Genomic DNA, 25,562 nt, shown 5'->3' on the forward strand with positions numbered 1-25,562 from the left:
CAGCCCAGAGCCCTCTTCAGGTCATCTGTTCCTCTCTCTCTGCCCCTCCCCTGCTCTCTCAAAAATAAACAAACATTAAAAAAAAAAAAACACTGTGTTAGGAAAACTGATCAATGCAGGAGAATAAAATTGAACCCCTATCTTATACCTCTCACAAAAATTAACTCAAAATAAAGTGAAGACTTAAACGTAAGACTTGAAACTATAAAATCCCTAGAAGAAAACATAGGAAAAAAGACCCTTGATGTTGGTCTTGTCAACTGTTTTTTAGATAGGACACTAAAAGCCCAAGCAAAAAAAGCAAAATAAATGGGGTTACATCAAACTAAAAAGCTTCTGCAGAGCAAAATAAACAATCCACAAGAGGAAAAGGCAACATAAAGAAGAAAATATTTGCAACTCATTTTATCTGATGAGAAATTAAGATCCAAAATATATAAGGAACTCGTAACTCAATAACAAAAAAAAACCAAAAAACCTGATTAAAAAATGGGCAGAGGAACTGACTAGCCATATTCTAAAGACATACACACGGCCAACAGGTACATGAAAAGATGCCAAACATCACTAATCATCAGAGAAATGTAAATTAGTTCTCATTATACACCCAAAAAGAATGAAATCAGGATCTTGAAGAGGGATCTGCATTCCTATGTTCATTGCAGCATTATTCACAATTGTTGAGGTAAAGAAACAACTAAGTATCCAATGAATGAATAAAGACACACACACACACACACACACACACACACACACACACACACAGAATGGAGTATTATTCAGCCACAGAAAAAAGGAAATCCTACCAGTAAGAATTACACGGGTGGACCGTGAAAGCATTATGTTAAATGAAGTAAGTCAGACTCAGACAAATACCACACGATCTCCTTCATATGTGGAATCTAAAAAAAGTCAAACTCCTAGAAACAGAGAGTACAGTGATGGTTGCCAGGGGCTGGTGGCGGGGAAATGAAAGATGTTGGTCACAGGGCACAAACTTCCAGTTATCAGATGAGTAAGCTCTGGGGATCTGCTGTACTGCATGATGACTGAAGTTACCAATATTGTACTATATACTTGAGAGCTGTGAAGAGAATAAGCCTTAAGTGTTCTCACCATATGAAAAACTCAAAACAAAATAAGAGGCAATTATGTGGGGTGATGGAGGTGTTAGCCAACTCTACTATGCTAATCATTTTGTACTACATGTGTGTGTCAAAATCATGCTGTACACCTTAAACTTATACATTATTATATGTCAGCTATATCTCAATAAAGCTGGTAAAAATAACAAAATATTTTACATTTTTTTTCCATACTTGGTCTCCAAAATTCTGAATGTATTTCACACTAATAACACATGTCAATTTGAATCAGCTACATTTCAAGTACTCAAGTGACTAGTGGTTAGAGTTTTGGACAGCACAAATCTAAAAACAGCAAAAAGCAGGGAGGACAGCTACCACTACTTCCAGAGCCCATTCTAGAAAAAGTAGTGGGAGAAACCAAACAAAAGCACTCCTGTGGCTGCGGAGAATTGCGGTCCTCGGGGAAAAGCCCAGTTTGTGTTGGAGTTAGTTATAAAGACATAGCGAACATAGGAGGTTTTAGTGAGGATAGACCATGAATTTCAGAGGGCACTACCAGGCAGGGCATACAGAGTCTAGGGCCAGACATTTAGTTTTGAATATGCCTCCTATTCTCCAACGAATGGAAGCCAGTCCCAGAGGCTGACATGTTTTCTACTGGTTGTGATGTACCAAGGATCCAATAACTGTAATTCTAAACAAGCGCTGTCACAGTCTTATTAGCAAGGGAGAGTGGTGTGAAATAGGGTTGCCTTTGGCTTTCATATGCAATCATGTCTAGCAAAAGGAACTGTGAAACCCTGGACTACTATATTGGAGATCTGACCATAGTGTGGTATATTCTTTTAAAAGCCAGGAAACCACATACAACTTACGAAACCTCCTTGTGATGTAGTGGCTCATCTATAAAGGTAAAGCGATAGACCAGATTTGTGGAACATATTTTTCAAGATTCCTTTCACTTCCAACAGCCCACATAAGGTTCTCTGGTTTCCACCATAACTGGTTAAATCATAACTGTATCTATTTTGTTTAGAAAATAAATGAACAGCTTAGCTTTGCGTGATTTGCCTTAATAGAATCATGACAAGACTGGTTGAGAGGCAGAGAAGAACTAAAAGGAAAAGCAACGTCATTTTCCTTTTATAACTTTAAAAACCTTTCAGTAAATAAACACTATGTTTTATCCATTTGTCCTCAAAAAATCTTAGATACAGCACACATGAAGTCCATAGCAGAGACAGTGGCTGTCAGCATATTTTAATTACATTCACTTTTCATAAATTGAATTCTAAAATTGCACAAATGGACAATTTCTTTACGGCTCTCCCTGATATATAGGGTGTCCTTACAATTTAACACACAAACTGAGACACTGTTGAAAGCAAAAAGGGGACAATATAAGTAATTGCACCAAGAATACACTCATAAACCAAGACCATGTCTTGTAAACCAAGATGTGTTTACCCTACTGTATGAGAATTACAACTAACATTAGCATAGCCAGCTTAATAAAAGTAAACACTAGGGACTCAAAAAACATAGACGTGAATATTAAGCTTCTGTTCCCTTTCAAAGATCTGTACTGTACTACAGTTAGGCTTGAATAGAATGATGAGATTCTTTGGTCCAACTGTCTGATACTTTAAAGATGGAAAATCCAACACAGGCCATGAAGGAAAAAGTCGGATAAAGATAGAGCGAAAGCAATAAAGTGACCCAAAAAATCATCAATGCGAAAATGTTTTCATAGGCCTATAAAATAACTCCAATGATCGATAAAAAGTACAGGGAGACACCAAGGAAATTAAAGACCACAGATCTTATGGTATAAGGACATACTGTACTCACAAACATAGAATATACTTAGCTGAATGGAGGCTCATGAAAATACTACTACAGGGATCCCATTTAAATTTCAACAAGGATAACGGAGTCATGGTTTAATGTAAGCCTGTTGGAGGCAGAAAGAAATAATGTCACTTCCAATGGCGAGACCATGAGTTTTCCGTTCACAGATGAGAGGTCTAAGAAAATTCAGGGTGAAGTGTGTGATTCGTGTAAGCACTTTTCAAAGGATGCCTACTTCCACTTTCTAAAAAAAAAAAAAAAAAAAAGAATTTGTTTGAACAGAGTATCATTTCCAATTTTGTCAAATTGCGAATATGCTCTTATTAAGACATGTCATAAAAATCAGGCACCTGGGTGGCTCAGCCGGTTAAGTGTCCAGCTCTTGATTTCGGCTCAGGTAGTGATCTCACAGTTTGTGGGTTCAAGTCCCGCATCAGGCTCTGCACTGACAGTGTGAAGCCTGCTTGGGATTCTCTCTCTCTCTCTCTGCCCCTCTCCTGCTCACACACACTCTCTCTCAAAATAAATAAACTTAAAAACTGTATTAAAAAAAGGAAATGTCATCAACATGTTTATACAAAACTTGTTTTTGAACATGTCATTTCAGAGAAAAGTTTTTTTAAAAAGGGAGGAGAAAAACATAGATTTATATCACTGAAAATTGATCAGTGTATCCAAGCTTGTCTGCATTTGAGGGAAAAACTAGGAGGCAGTGAGAAGGATGCACGTAATAAGACTCCTGAGCTATAACCCACAATCCCCTGCTACAAGTTTCAGCGTAAAAACCCTGGCCGTGTACACACTCATTGACCATGGCGACCTATGCCTTGCTGGAGAGCTCAGCACAGGGGACTCCAATGTCTCATGCAGACTGGAAGGAACTCTTGCTGGTGGAGCTCTTGGACACACTGTCTGTAAGTGAGCAATGGAGGCGCCCAGGAGAGACTGATCCATCCCAGGAAGGGGAAGGGTGTGTGTGTGTGTGTGTGTGCGCGCGCACACGCGCGCGGGGTCTCCTCCCCTACTAGTTCGTTCTCTGTTGGCTTGTGTGTGTGATTAGTACTTGCACTGTTGTCTACCCTTTGACATCCCAAACCTACGAGTTTCACCCTTAACCTTCAACACTCATAATGGAACCCTCCCCTCACTCTGGCTAGCCCCTCATCTGTCTTGCCCAAGGACAGTGGACACTGGAGAAGGTTCACTCCCAACAGGCTCCTCGTGGGTCCCATCAGACTTCAATTACAGCATCACTGACAACATATCAGGATAATCTGCTTAACTAAAATAACTATTCTGAAGGCTGCACAGTATTAGAGTTAGAAACTATACCTCATTTAGTTTGCATTTTTCAACCTGTAATACTTAATACAAGGGCTGGATATATATAACAGACTTTGGTTAGCCGAATGGTTACAGTTTTTAAGCTGTAACTCTTTGGCAAACAATTCCAAATCATTATCCAGTATCCACCTTGTCTCTTTTTATGGCCCCTATTCCTTTCTCAAATTCTTGATGGGGAAAATGACTAAAGAGTTATTCTTCAAAGCATCCTTTAATTGGTTCTATTATTACTGTCCCTGTCATCTCTGTCCTTTAATTCAGCTTGCACACAACCACTACTCTATTTTTCTAAATTATCTTATGGCTTTCCGTTCAAAAGTTTTTAATGGGTTACCATTACCCATGGATCAAAATTCAGATTCCGTATCTAGAGACTAAAGATTCTCCATGTTGATCACAAACCATCTTTGTAACTGTAAATGTAATCTGACGATTTCTGTGAACAGTTCTCATCCTTAGAGCTCTTACTGTACACGCGGTGTGAATTTTTTTTGTTTACACTCAGACTGCCATTAAGAATGCGTGAAGCACTTTAATTTCAGGTACGCTGCTCATGAGAGAGTATAGGACAATGAGTGAGTTCATTCCCAGAATGATGCAATGCGTTTTTGGCTGGCCCTAGACAAAGCTTAGAATTTTTTTAGTTCAAACATTTCAAGCCTGGTTTTAGTAATAGTTCTGTCTTCCCTTACAGATCCGTACTGAGTACTAATATTTCCTTGATTAATTGGACTACAGGCTCAAGCCATATCAGGGAGATCCCTGGGGACGAGGCATCTTTTTCATACAAACAAAACAACACTGTGATATAGACAAAAATGTGGAAACATGTTATTTTTCCTTCCCAAGTAAATACACCAAGGGATGGCAAGAGCTAATTTGTATGTGTTCACATTTCTCTGTATCAGGAAGTAAGCGCCAAGGAGAGTTGGATGGAATAAACAAACACACTGATGGATATTTTACATGATTTTATTCTATTATCTCTGCTGAAAATTAAATTCTTTGAAGAGTCAGGAATATATTCACGAGTAAGTATAATTATAGAAAGTCACAGTTTGTATAAATAAGTACATGGGTATTATAAATCCAATGGAGGTAATCATGGTCTCCAAACCTCTCACACTATCAGGATATGAAGATTTTTCTCGGGAAAATGTATTCAAAGGTATTCCTTTTGAGTTATGGGGTCCCGAGAAATGGAAAAATGAATTTCTTGTGGTTTAGAATAGCCAAAATACCGCACATAGTATCTTCAACATAGTTGATGTTTAGTGTAAAATAAAAAAATCAAAATATCATTTATATCATATTCAGAAACAATTAGCTATTTGCAAGTAGACTTTGAAAGGCTATTACAATTTGCATATTATCAATTTTGTCCAAAGAAGCTAAATGATTGCGTGGTCAATGAATAAAAAATTCCCTTCTGCATTCTTGAGCATCCTATTTGAAATGGATCAGATACTTTTCACTTGGGCTAAGAATTCTCTAACATACATGTTTCCCTACTGAAGATGGATATTTGAAAGAGCACTGAACTGTCATTCTTCCCACTCTGTGGAAACTCGGACGTGAACTTGTACCTACGTCCTGCACTTATTTCCACCTACTGAGAAAGGTGAGGAGACAGATAATTGTCCAAACCTTTTTGCAGACTGACTTTGGTCAGAAATGCTTTGTTCTTGGGGCACCTGGGTGGCTCAGTCAGTTAAGCGTCTGACTTCAGCTCAGGTTATGATCTCGTGGTCAGTGAGTTCGAGCCCCGCGCCGGGCTCTGTGCTGACAGCTCAGAGCCTGGAACCTGCTTCAAATGCTGTGTCTCCCTCTCTCTCTGCCTTTCCCTTGCTCACGCTCGGTTTCTCTCTGTGTCTCAAAAATGAATAAACGCTTGGGGCGCCTGGGTGGCGCAGTCGGTTGGGCGTCCGACTTCAGCCAGGTCACGATCTCGCAGTCCGTGAGTTCGAGCCCCGCGTCGGGCTCTGGGCTGATGGCTCAGAGCCTGGAGCCTGTTTCCGATTCTGTGTCTCCCTCTCTCTCTGCCCCTCCCCTGTTCATGCTCTGTCTCTCTCTGTCCCAAAAATAAATAAACGTTGAAAAAAAAAATTTAAAAAAAAAATGAATAAACGCTTAAAAAATTAAAAAAAAAAAAGAAATGCTTTGTTCTTAGAAGATGAGTATTTCTGCACTGGCAATCATTTCTTAATAGCAATTATCTTCTTTTGCATCATCAGGATTCTTTTTTACCCAACGATATTTCTTGCTTTGCACTGGCGATAAAAGAAATCTTCGCCGCATATTCTTGTCCAAAGTGATAAATGAAACCCTTGGTTTCCATGTCTGGATGGATTAGATTTAGCTATTTGCAGTACTTTGAGTGTATTATTTTCCCAAAGTTGAGCCATATAAAACTCTCTTCATTTTTTACTGACCAGTTTATAATAGGTGGCTATCAGACTTGCTGTAGTGCAATCCTTAGGTTTTGCAATCTGGAGCAGTATAAATAGTTTATGTTAATTATTCCCTTTCCACCTTCTGGGAGAATAGAGAACATTTTGATTGCAAATTTTGCACTTGGTCATTAACACTCTGGTTTCTAGATATGCATTCGACCATTTTATAATGCCAAATGAGAATGTTAAAACTCTTACTGCAGTGACATTAATTACTTAAAGCTTATTCTTTTTGTAAAGTGAGTAAGCGTGCTTTACCTAATACATGTACGCAAAATAGCTGATCACCTCATCATCCTCAGGTTCACCTTACTGTTATAAGCAATGCTTCTGTTGACGATTTTGCTAAATGTATTCCATATCCATGAGCATCCATTCAAATGGAGTGCCATCTAGGATCAAACATTTGTTCAATAGTAATGTCCTCTTTCTGAAATAATTTCCTGTATTTGTATGAATGCTTTAAAAAAATCAGAATACTGGGGCGCCTGGGTGGCTCAGTCAGTTAAGCATCCGACTTCGGCTCAGATCATGATCTCACAGTTCATGAGTTTGAGCCCCGTGTGGAGCTCCGTGCTGATAGCTTGGAGCCTGGGACCTGCTTCAGTTCTGTCGTTCTGTCTCCCTCTCTCTCTGCTTCTTCCCCACTTGTGCTCTGTCTCTGTTTCTCTCAAAAATAAACAAACATTTACAAAATAAACAAAAATAAAAAATCAAGAATACTTAGGGTCTATTTATAACCATCTAAAATCTCTAGTAGGAATGGATGAGGAAACAGAATTAAAATGTAATCGGTGTACTCTGAATTCAGATCTTCCTATTTCTTAATGTGTTCCCAAATATCTAGCCCCAGCTGCTCGTACTGGAGATTACATATATTCACATAGATGTTAAGAGGTGAAGGTACATCACGGGCCCAGGAAAGGAGCTGTAATCCCCTCCCTTCTCCTCCAGCCGTCAGGATTTTAGCACACCACTTGCTGTCCTGGACCAGCAAGTTGACCACGGTATGCTAAGTCCAACTGGGAAAGCGATGGTCATGGAGACGGAATGGCATTTTCTACTAAGAGAAGAATGGAAAGTGAATATTATATAAATTCCATCTTCCCCTCTGACTTAAATGAAACTTTCTGAGATACCTATCCTTGTCGTTTAACACAAAGAAGAACGTATTTCCTATGGATGTATTTCTCTTCTCCTGATGACTTAATTAACTACCACTGAAAACATACTGATCTGATATGCACATCCCTGGGATAAGCAGTAACTTTCTTTTAGTTGTCAGTCATGACTTAAACTACATACAAATCACTTCTTATAAATGCAGCTATAATTATTATTGTGGACAATCACAATCATAGATGTGAGTACAGCCACGTAGGTCTTGCTAAGGGATTTGCAGAATAAGGGGAGATTTTAGAATCTACTAAGCATCTGCAGGATATTCCATTCTATGTGCATTTTTCCTACAGACGTCCTCAAGATAGTTTCTTCCTCCACTTTCTGCGCTTTCTGCATCTTCTCGATGCAGTAATTCAAAATAAAATCGTCCTTTCCACGTGAGGTCAGCATGCCTTCTGCAGAGGAGTATCACACCAACCGTATCTGCAATTCTCTGAATTAATAAGAAATTTTATCTGGCAAGTGAGTCACCCAACTGAGATTCCTGGTAAGCAGATAAACTTAACCCTTGTCCCGGGGCCTATAAAAGCATGCTTCTCCTGTGGCAGGGATGGATGAGGCTGCCAGAGCTGCTAAGGCAGTAAGCTTTTTATATCTGTAGCAACATCTCCCGAGTCACTTCAAAGCACTGGGTGTATCTATTTTCTCTTGTTACACAGCACTATAAAAAAGATTGCTGGTCTCTAAGAAGAAGGAAAAACAGAGATGTGAATTTCTCTTTTGAAGGTTTCTCCGAAATGATCTAGGAAACAGCCAGCTAGTTCACTCGATGCCCAGAACACTTTCCTTCTTCTTGATTCCTCATCTGATACTTAGCTTGTGCATTTGTTCCAGAACCTGAATGTATAAGCAGTTACTTCGGCACTTGACAAAGAGAACGATTCCGCTTATGTATTGAAAAACAAGACGTGTTTTGTGTAGACATACTTAAGTATAGCAGAATATGTCTGTATGCGGACATGTGTTGCTTTTTAGAAATTCATAACAATTACTAATTTAAGTTTATAACATTGCTTTGAGGTAGACAGGCACAGTCAAGAAGGTAGAGGAAGTCGTCACAGAAGTCTTACATTGCCTCAGCTATACAGCAGACGCTGGAATTGAATGGTATTGCTTTCAGTATTACTTCAAGGAGGCAAGCAAGATTTATTCTTGTCAAGTTCACATTGGTAATGGCTTATGAGACAATCTCTATGTATTTTCATTTTTCAGCTCTCAACTTTTCCAAGCAACTTACAACTTGGAAAAAGAAGCAGGTCTCAGAAGTTACAAAATGCCGATTAAAAAAACGTAAAGAAGGCATTTCGTGTACCATTTTTAATTACACACAACATATATCTCCTCCTCTACCCCATAAAATGAAGAGAAAAACCAAAGGCATATAGGATCAAAAAATAGCTCCATGTCCTGCCAATGCCAAAAAATCTTCAATTATAATGGGACAAGAGCTGGAGCAGGGGAATAAGCCTTGTTAAAGTAGATTACTTAATAAAATTTACCAACATTTGATAAAAAGGGCTTGCTAAAAAAGGATCCTTCCGTATATGTGCACATTCATTCGTCCAGTAAATATTTATGTTGTGTTCACGATGGGTCAGGTATTACTGGAGGTGCTAGGAATGTTAACAGGGAATAAACATGCACAGTTACCCGCCCACATGAAGCTTGCATTTCCATGAGTGAAGGTGTAATAGAAACAAATATCCTGAATACACAGGTGACAAATGTGTGAGGAAGATTGAGCAGACAGGGGGACAAGAATTGCTGAGCCAAGAGATCAAAGAGGAGGTGGGGTTGGGGTGGGGGTGTTTATTTTAAAAGGGAGGCTAAGGGGGCACCTGGGGGGGCTCAGTGGGTTAAGCGTCCGACTTCAGCTCAGGTCGTGATCTCGCGGTTCATGGGTCCGAGCCCCACATCCGGCTCTGCACTAACAGCTCAGAGCCTGGAGCCTGCTTCGGATTCTGTGTCTCCCTCTCTCTCTCTCTGCCCCTCCCCCGCCCATGCGCTTGCGCTCGCTCGCTTTCTCTCTCTCTTCTCTCTCAAAAATAAATAAATCCTAAAAATTTTTTTAAGAATTTTTATGGAAGGCCTCATCGATATGAGCTGCAATATCATCAGAAAACTAATTATATTATCCCATTTTCTCAAATACAAAGTTAAAGGGTGAGAGTTCCACGTAAACAATTAACTAAAAAAAAAAAAAAGCGGACTCTTTTCTGCAGAGGCAAGTTACAGCATTCACTATAGTCTGAGTTATTCTATGGTTACATGCACATCTGTCTCCTCTATGAGACTGGAGGGTTGGGGCCTTGAACTTAGGTGCCCAACTAAGCATAACAACCACAACAGGCACTCTGTACACGAGTTCGCTAAGCGAGGAAGGAGACCCTCAGTAGCTTCCACAGTGTATCTGAAGGGAGGAGGTCTGCCCTTCCAAGTCTAAGGGGATGTCTTCACCAGCCCCTAAAATTCTGAACCATCCGTCAGCGAGCGTAAGGCACACAGTGGTTACTGCGGGACTAGAGAAGTCCAATCACTCCTGTTTTCTCTCTGCACCAAGGCAAGCTACAAACGATTGTTGGCGGGGTTGTGCTGGGTTCCATTACCGAACACACACACCCCATTCTCACCAGTTCCCTGGGAATGAGGGCTGGTGAAGACATCCCCTGAGAAACATTTCAACACATAAGGAGTCCTCCATTTCCTTCAAGTTTCTGAGAGTAAGATAATTCTTGTGAAATCAGAATATGTCCAAAAGAACCAATGCTACTGGTAAGCGCATGAATGTGGGCAATAAACTGTAACTAGTTCAAGAGATTTCTAAAAACAGGGTCTAATTCTAAAATCATGTCAGTCTTTGAAATTTATCATAAAATCAAAAGATCACAATATATTTATCTTTTATGATATGCGCAAAATGTTTTTGTAAAGTGTATATAAATTATGTGTCTTCAATAATTTACAACATGCAATGCATTATGTAAATATATAAGTACATTATATAAAATACATTGCAGATCACAAGAACTAAGGTATAAAACAATGCATGGCTATTAATACTACTGTTGTTATATTTTATTAAACATTTTCTATGTAGCAGGCAATGAGGTGCTCTGCCCCATAACTTGCTGATACGGGTAAGCTGTTATTCTCACTTTGCAGATGACAAAACTGAGGCTCAAAAACTAAAAAGCCTTCTATCACTATGCAGAGTGCCAGCCCTATTCCAAGCATTTGAATGCCAAATGTCTAAATTGCAAAGCATTGCATGGTGTTGGGAAAACTGGACAGCAACATGAAGAGTGAAACTGAACCACCATCTTACACCAAACATAAAAATAAGCGTAAAATGGATAAAAGACCTAAATGGGAGACAGGAAACCATCAAAATCCTAGAGGAGCAAACAGGCAGCGACCTCTGTGACCCTAGCCAAAGCAACTTCTTACTAGACACATCTCCAGAGACAAGGGAAACAAAAGCAAACGTGAACTATTGGGACTTCGTTGAGATAAAAAGCTTCTGCATAGGGAAGGAAACAGTGAAAAAAACTAAAAGGCAGCCTGCAGAATGGGAGAAGATATTTGCAAATGACATATCTGATAATGGGTTATCAAAAATACAGAAAGAACTCATCAAGCTCAACACCTAAAACACAAATAATCCAGTGAAGAAATGGGCAGAAGATACGAACAGACATTTTTCCAAAGAAGACATCCAGATGGCTAAAAAACACATGAAAAGAGGGGCACCTGGCTGGCTCACTAGGTTAAGCGGCCAACTTCAGCTCAGGTCATGATCTCGCGGCCCGTGGATTCAAGCCCCGTGTCGGGCTCTGGGCTGACAGCTCAGAGCCTGGAGCCTGTTTCAGATTCTGTGTCTCCCTCTCTAGCCCTGCCCCGTTTGCACTCTGTCTCTCTCTGTCTTTCAAAAATGAATAAATGTTAAAAAATAAAAACACATGAAAAGATGCTCATCACTCATCATCAGGGAAATAAATACAAATCAAACCACACTGAGAGACCACCTCACACCAGTCAGAATGGCTAAAATTAACAACCCAGGCCACAACGGATGTTGGCAAGGATGCGGAGAAAGAGGATCTGTTTTGCATTGCTGGTAGAAATGCAAGCTGGTGCAGCGATGCTGCAAAACAGTATGGAGGTTCCTGAAAAAGTTAAAAATAGAATTACCCTACCACCAGCAATTGCACTACTGGGTATTTACCTAAAGGATAGAAAACCACTGATTCTAGGGGATATATGCACCCTGATGTCTGTAGCAGCACTATCAATAGCCCAACTATGGAAAGAGCCCAAATGCCCATCGACTGACAAATGGATAAAGGTGTCATATATAGATATAACACACACAATGGAGTATTGCTCAGCAATCAAAAAAATTAAACCTTGCCATTTGTAATGACATGGATAGGGCTAGATGGAGTGTATTATGCTAAGTTAAATAAATGAGTCAGAGAAAGACAATTACCATAGGATTTCACTCATATGTGGAATTTAAGAAACAAAACAGATGAACATAGGGGAAGGAAGAATAAAAAAGAGAGGGAGGCACACCGTAAGAGACTCTTAACCATAGAGAAAAAAACAGAGGGTTGCTGGAAGGGAGGTGGGTGGTGGGGATTGGGCTAAATGGGTGATGGGTATTAAGGAGGGTATTAATTGTGGCGATGAGCAGTGGGTGTTATACATAAGTGAGGAATCACTAAATTCTATTCCTGAAACTAATGTTATACTATACGCTAACTAACCAGAATTTAAATAAAAACTTGAAGCAAACAAAAAAAACGACAATACAAGACTAATAATTTTAGTAATAAACATATTTCCTATTACAATGGTAGACACAAGGATGATAAATCATCTCAACATATGTTGCAGGAGAATTAGTAGGATATCCAGAATACTATTAAGAAAATCCCTTCAAAGAAGGACGGAGTTAAGTTTTGCTATGATGTCCTTGGGAATTTGCATTAATGTTACTGGAAATCTATTTATTCCTTGAACAAATATTTATTGAGCAAATAACTGGGAGACATAAAAGATCTCAAGCAGATATACATTTAACATATAAGATAGGAGTTTTAATAAGAGACTAGAGGGAATGAGGTCAAACAGATGCTAATAAATAACCCAAATGAGAAATGATGAAAGTCTGAACTAACCAAGTAGCAGCAAGACTGGAAAGAACAAACGAGCACAAGACGTACCTATGAATTAAAGGAGCTGTGACCAACGGGTCAGGGACGGTAGAGTGAAATATAAGGATACTCTCAGGTTTCTGCCAGGCGAATGGATGGTGGTACCAGTGAATGAGAGAGAGAAGAAAGAGAAAATGGGATTATGAGAGAAAAATGATGGATTTTGTCTTAGACACTGAAATGAAATTCTTCTGGCCTTCCTCTCAGCAGTTAGAGAAAGGCTTTGGAGTTTTGGCTGAGAGGTATAAATTAAGGAGTTAATGGCACAGGAGTGATCACTGAAGCCCAAGGAAAAAAGATACAAGTAAAAGGCAGGTGTGGCAGAGTATGGCCCTAAGAAGAGCCAGGTGAAAATGGAGGTGTTGATGGAGACCACAGGACTCTGACAGGTAAGGAGGCAGGGCAGGAATGAGGGTTACTTCTGGAGCCAATCGCGATAAAATTCTATCAAATCCCAGTTCTGTTTGATTAACTAGCACCACCCTTTGCTGTCTTGGGAAACCAGGAAGGTTGAGGACCTGGGCTGTTGCCATAGCTTAACGATCTTCAAGTTTCCAACTAAGACTTTCAATCAGGCATAGTTTTCCCATTAAACAGTTGCCAAAATGTGCGACAGAGAAACTTTTGTGGCTATTTTGAAACTTTTTGAGGAACCACTTGAAAGGTGAAAGAGGTCATAGAAAGGTATTTGGATTTGCCTGGGTGCTAAGAAGTACGTGCCTTTTAATTCTACCTCACTGAGCCATGTCACAAAAAGATGACACCACCCTATAGTTAGAGCATATGTCAAACAGTGAACATCCCCCCCCCCCCGCCCCCAAATGAACTCCTTAGTTTGGAATAATTTTAGATTTAGTAAAAAGTTGCAAAGACAGTACAGGGATTATACCCTTCACTCAGTCCCTGAATATTAACGTCTTCTGTAACTATGGTGCACCTGTTCCACCTGAGATGGACACCAATATACTACTAGGAACTCACTTCCAGATTTCATTCACATTTTCCTAGTTTTCCACTAACACCTTTGCTCCATTTCAGGGACCAATGAGAATGCCACATTGCATTTCGTTTCCATGTCTCCTTCATCTCCTCTCAACTGTGACAGTTTTTCAATCTTCCCTTGTTTTTCAAGACCTTGAAAATATCGGTCAGGTATTGTGTAGAATGATATTCAATGTGACTTTCTCTGACTTCTTTTCAAAGATTAACCCGGGATTAAGGGTCTTAGGGAAGAACTTCCCAAGTACCCTTGTCACCCTTTATGTTAGAGATAGAGGGGCCTGGGCTATCAACAGGAATTACCACTGACATTGTTGATTCTGATTACTTGACTGAGTTGGTATCTGCCAAGTGTCTCTACTGTAAACTTTTTATTCCCTTCCAGAATACATGTTAACACACACAACACATTTATTAAATTCTGCTTTAGAGGAGACTGGAATCTTGCCAAAGATACTGGCTCACTGGAGTAGACTATACTGGAGACACCAGAGTCCCTTGGAAGTTAATGCTCAGAACACTATTATGGTTCCTCCCACAATCCTAGGAGTCAGAGCTTAGGAGAGTGATGAGTAATTACTCCAGTCAGATACAGTCTTAAGTGAGGACCAACAGGCATTTGTATAAACAGACAAAAGTCATCAGTCCATTACAAACAATAATGCACAAATAACCCAACACTGAAAATCAGTGGATACAGCAATAGCACTGCTAGGAATTTATCCAAGGGAAACAGGAGTGCTGATGCATAGGGGCACTTGTACCCCAATGTTTATAGCAGCACTTTCAACAACAGCCAAAATTATGGAAAGAGCCTAAATGTCCATCAACTGATGAATGGATAAAGATGTGGTCTATATATACAATGGACTACTACGTGGCAATGAGAAAGAATGAAATCATGACATTTGCAGCAACGTGGATGGAACTGGAGGGTACCATGCTAAGTAAAATATGTCAGTCAGAGAAAGACAGATACCATATGTTTTCCTCCAATGTGGATCCTGAGAAACTTAACAGAAGACCATGGGGGAGGGGAAAGGAAAAAAATAAAAAGTTACAGAGAGGAAGGGAGGCAAACCATAGGAGACTCTTGGATACTGAGAGCAAACTGAGGGTCAATGGGGGGAGGGGGAGAGGGGAAAGTGGGTGATGGGCACTGAGGAGGGCACTTGTTGGGATGACCACTGGGTATTGTATGGAAACTAATTTGACAATAAATTATAATAAAAAAGAAAATTAGTGGATACAAATAAATATTCTAAAACTCATAATACTTGAAGATGTCTAAACATAAGGTAGCTATCTGAGAAATACCACGTAGGAATTAAGTAGAAAGACTAATATCCCTTACCGAATCTCAATAGTTGAGAACTACAATTCAGAAATAATCACATAAAAACTATTCTAATACATACAAATCACAATCTAATATTTGCTCAGGCTATTACAAGAATTAAAAAAAAAAACAACTTAATACAATAGGTCATAATCCCACAGTCCTTATTTAACTTGCAGTCATTAATATTTGTGTGCATGTATAAAGGTTGGGCACTTGCTCTCATTCATACAGTCCTTATTCAGCATACTGCATCATTTGATTGAAAAACTGATTGAAAAAGACATGGCATAAGGAAGCTAAAATGTATTAAAATTTTACCAAACACAATGAGTACACAATCGACAGTGTGAAATTAACGACAACTTCTCTGCCCAAATTGTGTCTAATGTTAAACCCGTGCGCAAAATATCAGAGAGTGAAATAACAGATTCTGTTGTCATATAATACTCCTCTATTTTAGGAGGTCTGTTATTCTTGGGGCCTTACAATCTGGATGTATTTGTGCTTCATCCTGAACCACACACACCTTACATTTTTACAAAGTCAGAGCAATAGATTTTGATGTTTTTTTACTGAATTCAAAGGTTTGAATCTCAAGTATGCATCACGGCATCAGAAGAAACATGTGCTCCCTGAAGATCCAGTCATATCGGATGGCATCCTGATAATGTATTATTCATGACTCAGTTCCAGATAAACAATGTGGTTACATAAAAGCAAAGCATTAAAAAGTCACATGTATCGATGAAGCCTTTTGCAAAAAAAAATAAAAGGTGAGGGTAAGCAGGTTTAAAATAGATAAATAAATAAATAGATCAGGTGATTTAGGGAAATTTTTTTAAATTTTTTTTTTTAATGTTTATTTATTTTTGAGACAGAGAGAGACAGAGCATGAACGGGGGAGAGTCAGAGAGAGAGGGAGACACAGAATCCGAAACAGGCTCCAGGCTCCGAGCTGTCAGCACAGAGCCCGACGCGGGGCTCGAACTCACGGACCGCGAGATCATGACCTGAGCCAAAGTCGGCCGCTCAACCAACTGAGCCACCCAGGCGCCCCGATTTAGGGAAATTTTTAAATAATTTTTTTTCAACGTTTATTTATTTTGGGGACAGAGAGAGGCAGAGCATGAACGGGGGAGGGGCAGAGAGAGAGGGAGACACAGAATCGGAAACAGGCTCCAGGCTCTGAGCCATCAGCCCAGAGCCCGACGCGGGGCTCGAACTCACGGACTGCAAGATCGTGACCTGGCTGAAGTCGGACGCTTAACCGACTGCGCCACCCAGGCGCCCCTAGGGAAATTTTTAAAAATTAATCATATGTTCTGGGTAGTAAACTCCTTTAGCCTAAGGACAGACCCTAATTCAAATCCTATAAAGTTCTAATATGGTACACAGTATGGTTCCTTAACATATTAAATCTTACTTTAATTCAATTCCTTTATATTTTAATTAAATTTTACTTTTTTTTTTAACAATTTTTAAAATATTTATTTATTTTTGAGAGAGAGAGAGAGAGAGAGAGAGAGAGAGAGAGAGAGAGAGAGAGAGAGATGGCATGAGTAGGGGCGGGGCAGAGAGAGAGGGAGACAGAATCTGAAGCAGGCTCCAGGCTCTGAGCTGTCAGCACAGAGCCCGACAGGGGGCTCGAACTCACAAACCGTGAGATCATGACCTGAGCCGAAGTCAGATGCTTATCCGACTGAGCCACCCAGGCGCCCCTATAATTACATTTTAAAGTATATGCTAATAAGAGAAGATCTTACTATAAAATACAGACATTGATGACAACCTCATATTTATAATTTAGCAAGTAGAAAAACAGCAATGTATGATAATTTGGACTTATTAGGTGGAGAAGCATAAAGGATTCTTTTTATACAGTTTATGCAGATTTTAAGAAGAAATTTTTAATGGTCCTCATGATGATCTCACTAGAGGGTACGACAACGTGTGCAGGGGCATCTTCTATAATTTTCCTTGCTAATGCTTCTAATCTTGCTTTTCTCTTGCTATTACATTAAATCACATAAAATGATGTACTTTGAGGTTAAATGTAAAGACAGGTGGAAGCTCACAGATACCCCATTTTGTCAGATTTACTATAACCTGAAGGTTATATTAATACAACCACAAGGTTTTCATTGTGAGTAATGGAGCCTTTGGTTTATTCAATTATGCTTTTTAAAACACCAAACCTATCACGCTCACTGTCCATCTGAAAACGCTTTAAACTCCCTGCCATTGGTTCGCTGAAGCACTATCCATCCTCCCACGCCGAGGTATCTGTCCTTGAACGCTCTTCTCCCTCTGCCACCCACCCCCCACTTGTTTATGATGCCCCAGCCTTCTCTAAAAAGCCCTTCCCCTTTCTGTGTTGTGCTCGACCCTCCTGTGCGTTCCCACAGGCTCAACATTCATAGGCCACTTCTAACACTCAAGGTCCTGCTGTTCAGTCGTGAGCAAGATAGATCTGTCCCAACTTTGTGGGTCATACAGTGAAGCTGGGAAGAAAGGCTTCGAGCCAACAATTAGAAATAACCAACAAAATTATTAGAAGTGCTCAGAGTGTCTCAAAGGAGAACCAAGGGGGAACAGAAACGTAGAGTGGCAGACCCCAACCTGGAGGGAGGGGGAAGAGGAGTCCTCTTTAAGGACATCCCCTGTTCTGCCATCGTGATATAGACCAAGAGAAGGAAAAATTTGAAAAATATTCAAAAAATGTGTAAAAAGTTCTAGGCAGAGGGGCGCCTGGATGGCTCAGTCAGATGGGTGTCTGATTGAGGCTCAGGTCATGATCTTGTGGTTCATGGGTTCGAGCCCTGAGTTGGGCTCTGTGCTGACAGCTCAGAGCCTAGAGCCTGCTTTGGATTCTGCTCCTCCCTCTCTCTCTGCTCTTCCCCTGCTCATGCTCTGTCTCTCTCTCAAAAATAAATGAACACTGACATAAAAATTCTAGGCAGAAAAGGCAACATACACAAAAATCGCTCAAGGCAGAGAAGACGGAACAGGCCATATTTTAGGAGCAAAGAGAAAAAGTAGTGCAAGATAAGCTGGACAATGCACTGGGCCTAAATCATGCCAGGGCCCAGAGGCATCCATGGAAGCTCACTGCTCCTTTTTCTCCCAGAAAGAACTCGCTAGGCCTGGGAGGGGGCAGCTGGCTGTCATGGCCCAGAGGCAACTCCTTCAGGATGCAGTAGCAAGTGCCATCAAGGTACAGCGGTCCCTAAGAGCGTCCAGCCCATGACTAAGCACAGTGGGACTGGGAGGGTCTGGTCCTTTCCACCCAACATGGATGCCTCCAACAGGTCCTCCTGCTTCCGCCCTCCCACTGGGCCCACCTAGACTTTACTAGATCTGTTTTGTGGATCACATACAGCTGATTACCCTCTTTTCCCCAGCTTGAAGCTCTCTCTGAATTTCACTGTTGATGAGTTTGAGATATGATTATTTATTTTCAGACTTAACGACCGAGCACTATATTACAGATACGATCAATTTGACACACATAATTTAATTTCAGTGTTGATGCTGGGAAAACTGAAACCCAAGTTGTGAAGAACTTACAATTTTTTTTTCTAAGAAACTCAAACTCAGTTATGTCCGGATGAAGCAATGGGCTTCTTTGGAACTCTCAATGGGCTGTGTTCTGTTTTCATTAAGCAAATATTTAATTATAGCAATTTATTGCCAGAAATAGCACAATACATTTGGTATCGTTCAAGCTACAACAGAGATGGGAAATGTCCACTCAATTACTTTTGTTCACTTTGCACAATGTGCTTCTCGTCAATTATGACAATTAACAAGGCTTGTCTTCAAAAAGAGAAAAGGATCTACTATGTCACCTAGGTAAATACATGCTAAAAGAAATCTCTGATAACTTTCTGTGACAGAGGAAGTTCTTCTCAGGGCTGCCTTGAATGTACAAGCAAGTTTTGCTAGTTTTCCTAGTTGAATGTTTATTTATTTTTGAGAGAGAGAGAAACAGAGCGTGAGTGGGGGAGGGTCAGAGAGGGAGACACACACAGAATCCGAAGCAGGCTCCAGGTTCTGAGCCATCAGCACAGAGCCCAACACGGGGCCCAAACCAATGAACCATGAGATCATAACCTGAGCCGAAGTGGGATGCATAACCGACTGAGCCACCCAGGCGTCCCGCTAGTTTTCTTAGTCTAACACTACATACACATCATGTGCCTCAGCTTACTTTCCTGCCCCTGCCAGTAAAAGAATGGTCAACTGTCATTCAGTGCTTCACATTTAATTTTGTTGACCTTCACTAAACTGGACTTAAAAAAGAGTCCACAAATGCAAAGCAGCGGACTCTTCACTGATTTCAAACAGAAGAGTTGATAACATTTTATTTATAGATGAGAGTTTGTAATGATGCCTCCTGGGCCAAATACAGGCCGTACTTGTTTGCGTGTTTTGCCACCACAATATTTGAACACACTAGGTCTGCATGGCAACAATGAACAAGAGATGAAAAGTGATGACTTATTTTAGGCCAAAAATGTTTCAGCTGCTTTATACAAAGTCCACCTCCCCTCTTCTGTGACTTTCCCATGATAAAGCATCTGCATCTGTGACCTCTGATTTAAGTGAACAAATCAATACTTTGGCAGCTAAGTACAGATTTATTCAGTATATGGGAAAAATCTGACAGGGAATCTAAAAGATTGACAGAAAAGTAACCGATCACTTCCGATGAGTGAAAAGTTTAAGCGGGATTTTCACATCCTTGGTACCAAGACTCCTAACCACCAAAAAGGTGTGCATCTTACCTGTAGGTCTTTTTCCTCTATCTTTTTTTGGAGCAGTTCAAGGCACTTGGTGAAGTCAGTATGGTCTTGGTCAGGCGTTGATATAATCTCACATCCCTATGTGTTTAAAGAGAGAGAAAAGGTAAGAACACGTAATGAAGGCAGCCTTATTATGAACAGGATCTAAAACCATAAAAGATAAGGTATCAATAGACACAGCCAGTTATGCCTGTATTATATACCCCGATCATTAGTATCATTGTCATCATCTTTTTTTATCTCACATAACAAGACATCTCAGAAATGGTGTTAGAATATCACAATAATGGTCTGATTATGACAATCATTTTACTCAACAAAAGTGCAGCTTTATACTACGTTACTGGTCTTTAAGAATCACTGCTTGATGACATTTGAGACTAACATAAGGGCTCTAGTATAAGTATTACAAAATATATTCACAGTAAAATTACCTGAAATTAAAATGAAACAATCTCTAAAAAAAAAAAAAGAAAAAAAAAGTCTGCATTTTTTTAAGCAGACCTCCCAAGTTCACTTACATGAATGGGAAAACTAATATTAATATTGAGCTAATGATAAAACTACATTTCAAGTAAAATCAAGTCTATTGTTGTATAAAATTACTTTACTGGACCTTCCTCACCCAATGTAAAAAGAAGCATGGAGAGCTACACCTGCATAAATATGTCTCTTGGATTATTTTTTGGACATAATGAAGTGAATTTATAAGGTCTTTGCCTCTTCTACACCAGATACCTAGTGAACAACTAGGAATATATTTATATATATGAAGTCACAAAAGTGCCAGCTGGTTGGCACTCGTGAACTTTGATGGCTAGAGAAACAATATTTCTGAAATGACACTTTCTCCTCCAATGTCTTACAGAGGCAAAGGTGTATAAAACCAGAGCGTGGTGAGACTGGAGACTTCTTAATTCAGGAACGTAACAATCCGTGGTCTCTCACAAACAGCTGAGTAAGGGGAAGTTAAATATAATCCAGTATATAAAGTTGCCATTCAAAGAGTTTTCAAGGATACAAAACACCCATACTGCCTCCTAAATTATTCTAAGAACTGTTCTCAGTAGATTTAAAGGTTCTTCTCAAACTTCAAGGTCTCTCTAAATGTGTCAAGTTCAGCCTGGGCTTCATTCATTTATGACTACTGTCCTACAAGGTAGCCACCAATGAAAAAATTAATTTCTCATAATTTAGAAATATGTTATACCCTAAAAGATGTATATATCATCTTTATAAAATCATCTACATGTACTTTTCTGACCCTAAAAAAGCACTGAAATTTACTATCATCACCAAGCAAGGGCATAAAGAAGTTGACTTGTCTTAGGCTAATGCTCCTAGAAAAAAGATATAGGAATATGCCAGAACCTACGGGGATGTTAGCAGTGCTGAGATTAGACTGTCACCCAGCCAAACTGTCACTATACTGAAAGTTCCTTGAGGACAGGAATTATGTTGCATTCATGACCATGAGTGAATGAATGGTGAGTGGCACCAGTCTGCCACATGGTAAGGGTTTGATAAATGTTTCACTAATATTCCTGAGGAATAAAAATGTAAGCTGGCAAAGGGGGGCAGGGGGCGTGTAACAGCATGGGATCTTACTGCCAAATACAGAATTTTAACAATGGGAAATAATCTATGCTCTTTTTAGTGCTGATAATACAATCACATCAGCAAAAGGAAACACAATGAAAAAGGCAAACAGAAGTAACAATAATACAAGAAACAATTAATAGACCCGTTTACCTTCACAGCTATCTTCACGGAATCAACACAGATCCATAGGAAAAATAATCGTGAATGAGAACCCAAGAAAGAATCTAGTCCCACTATAATATTTTGTAGATTAAGGAAATAAAAACAAGAGATTTTAAGGTTTAAAAAAGGTGGTTTTTTTTAAGGTTTATTTTTGAGACAGAGCATGAGTGGGGGAGGGGCAGAGAGAGAGAGAGAGAGAGAGAGAGAGGGAGAGAGGGAGAGACAGTATCTGAATGAGCCCCCAGGCTCTGAGCTGTCAACACAGAGCCCAGCGCGGGGCTTGAACTCACGGACCATGAGATCATGACCTGAGTTGAAGTCAGACGCTTAACCGACTGAGCCACCCAGGTGCCCCTGAAAACAAGAGATTTAAGTGGACTTGCTAATCACTGGACAGCAGGGTGCAACAATGTCACCTCTAGAAATCCTGCTTCTTTACTCTCAAGTGGGAGCAAATGCCTAGATATCAGACACAAAAAGGTTATAATAACATCTCCAGAGTTGGTTCCACAAGAATGGCATCATGAAAAAAGCTACCCCCGAAAAAGGAGCAAGGCTTGAATAATACCTGACTTTATCTCATCAATTTAAGACGGACACACAGAAAAGTGTAAGTCAGGACACGGAGACAGATTACCAGAACTGAAAAATTCAGACCGTATCTAAACCAAGAACTTCCAGAAACTCTGAGGTGTTGATCAGCCATCCGTAGCTTCTTGGAATCTTCCTAAGTTTAAATGATTCTAATCTCATCACAGATGGGCAACAAATTCACTGGAAGCAGAAACAGCTTCAACAGCCCTCACAGGGAAGCTCGAGACACCTAGAAGGACACCTGCAAAACGGAGCACTAGCCAAAGTGCAACACCAGGCCTTTGGCCAACTAAAGATGTTTTTACTGTTTTCTGGGCCTCATGATAACACAAGAAGGTCTAGAAGAGGAGACATATAAAACCAAAGAAATAATCAGCAAAATTCTGCAGAATAGGAAAAATGCAGAAATGCTATTAGGTATCAAGTGAGGTTCAACTATTTTATATTAATGTTTATTTATAATTATTTATGTATAGAGTAAGGCTCAATTTACTAGAGTCAGAAGCACTGGATACTGTGAAGAATTTTACTGGATTTGATGTTTAAAAAACAAAATAAAAACTCACAGTAATCCAAGGACCTACGAGATATAAAAGCTAGGAAATCTGGCCAAATAATAAAGTACATCACTATTAGAAACCAAATAGATGGTTTCTAGTATTAGCTTCCTAATAGATGAAGGTGTACCTGACTTGAAAATATACGGAAAATTTCCAAAGCATAAACTAATAAACGTTTTAAGAACAGCTTTAACACATCAATGTTTGAGTGGAAACATTTGTTTTAACCATTACTGACTCTGATTTTTCTTAGTTGCTTAGAATATATTTTTTAGGATCCATATTATTGTTTTATAAGCCAGCAGGTGGCTCCAATCTCATTCTATGTGCTTTTCTTTTTTTTTTTTTAATTTTTTTTTTCAATGTTTATTTATTTTTGGGACAGAGAGAGACAGAGCATGAACGGGGGAGGGGCAGAGAGAGAGGGAGACACAGAATCGGAAACAGGCTCCAGGCTCTGAGCCATCAGCCCAGAGCCCGACGCGGGGCTCGAACTCACGGACCGCGAGATCGTGACCTGGCTGAAGTCGGACGCTTTAACCGACTGCGCCACCCAGGCGCCCCTCTATGTGCTTTTCTTATGAAGTTTTTGTCATTATACAAATAGAAATTTAAATAACTCAATTCTAGTGGCACCTGGATGACTCAGTTGGTTAGGCATCTGACTTCAGCTCAGGTCATGATCTCACAGTTTGTGGGTTCCAGCCCTGCAGTGGAGCCCCGCGTTGGGCTCTGTGCTGACAGCTCAGAGCCTGGAGCCTGCTTTGGATTCTCTGTCTCCCTCTTCTCTCTGCCCCTCCCCTGCTCATGCTCACTCGCTCTCTCCCTCAAAAATAAACATAAAAAGAAAATTGAAAAAAATAACTCAATTCTAATAATAAGCTCCACTGGTGGACACATGTTTTTAAGTGGATTATTATTTTTTAATATTACACTGTTAATTTTGTTTTATATTAGAATTCAAAGAATTGATGTCACGAATTTCAGTACGTGTAAATATCAAGGCTACTCTAATTTTGTTCTAACCCAAAAACAGTCTTCTGAAGATGAGAAAGCACAATGCCGCCCCTTCCTTCTAAACCCTAACCAAACACAAAAGGAAAAGCGAGGAGAACTAAGTTTGAACGAGTTTAAGAATTCTGTTCCAGTGTGTTGACTTTACCACAGACTTCCTCATCAGGTCTTTCTCATCCCATAAATCAAAACCAGAAAAAGACGCATGTAAATTTAATTATAAATAAATGACCAGGGGGTCCAGTCGACTACTTTTTAGAGTCTTACTCTACGTATGCTGTTTTATTAAACTGTACTGTGTATGGAAGAAGTAGGGCTCTACCAGATACTAAAGGGCCAGTGCTAAATAAAAACATGAATATCATAATCAGTAAACATGTAAATTATAAATATGTGTGTGTCTGAGTGTGAGAAAGACAGCCAGGTAAGGGGAGGCTCCTTTTCTTCCTCTTTCCATACCGAGAAACTCCTAGCCACACTTGCTTGTGATTGCTTGCAAGAAAGTCCAGTCTTCTATTCATCCCTAAATTTCTCCTTTCTTTTTGTTGGGTAGTGGGGATAGTGTAGGCATTTGAGATCCCATTCTGCTTTTGGACTAAAACTACACTCTAAAATAGAGCCAAGTGTCAACCAAAAAGAATGAAATTGTGCCATTTGCAACTACGTGGATGGAACTGGAGGGTATTATGCTAAGTGAAATTAGTCAGAGAAAGACAAATATCATATGACTTCACTTTAAGATACAAAATAGATGAACATTAGGGAAGGGGAGCAAAAATAATATAAAAAGTAGGGAGAGGGACAAAACACAAAAGACTCTTACATACAGAGAACATAATAGGATTGCTGGATGGGTTGTAGGAGGGGGGATGGGCTAAATGCTTACGGGGCATTAAGGAATCTACTCCTGAAATCATTGTTGCACCAGATGCTAACTAACCTGGATGTGAAATAAACAATAAATAAAATTTTTAAAAAATTTAGAAAATAAAAATATAAAATAAAATAGTCAAGTACAATACACTGGAATGAGACACCTACTCAGAAAACTGCCGATTATATTAGCTTCTGCTCCGTAGAGGTATAATGAACATCCCCAAACTACAATGTTGAGAATCACATTGTAATAGAAAACATGTACTAGGAAAATGAAAGAATTCACAATATCAAGCAAATATCATGAATTCATATTAAAATGACAGGTGCCCTAAGGTTCAGGAAAACAAAACTGGAAGGTGCAGAAAGATGTAGAGAAGTTACAAATAAGGTAAATTAGGCCGGTTGCCAACATGCTGATTTAGCAGACTTGAGGAGAATGAAGACAAACAAGCAAACCTACTTAAGTAA

At 39.7% G+C, this 25,562-nt stretch overlaps 1 protein-coding gene across 7 annotated transcripts in view; it reads right to left on the reverse strand.

Moving 5' to 3' along the window:
- Positions 1 to 25,562, reverse strand: part of TPK1 (thiamin pyrophosphokinase 1) — a 359,317-nt gene that overhangs the window by 143,635 nt on the left and 190,120 nt on the right. For all 7 annotated transcript variants that reach the window (XM_043589802.1, XM_043589806.1, XM_043589804.1 and 4 more), the window contains one exon: positions 20,266 to 20,361. In XM_043589802.1, the coding sequence (XP_043445737.1) occupies positions 20,266 to 20,361 (96 nt within the window). The remainder of the gene's footprint in view (positions 1 to 20,265; positions 20,362 to 25,562) is intronic.

Source organism: Prionailurus bengalensis, chromosome A2, assembly GCF_016509475.1.
Source record: "Prionailurus bengalensis isolate Pbe53 chromosome A2, Fcat_Pben_1.1_paternal_pri, whole genome shotgun sequence".
NCBI lineage: Eukaryota > Metazoa > Chordata > Mammalia > Carnivora > Felidae > Prionailurus > Prionailurus bengalensis.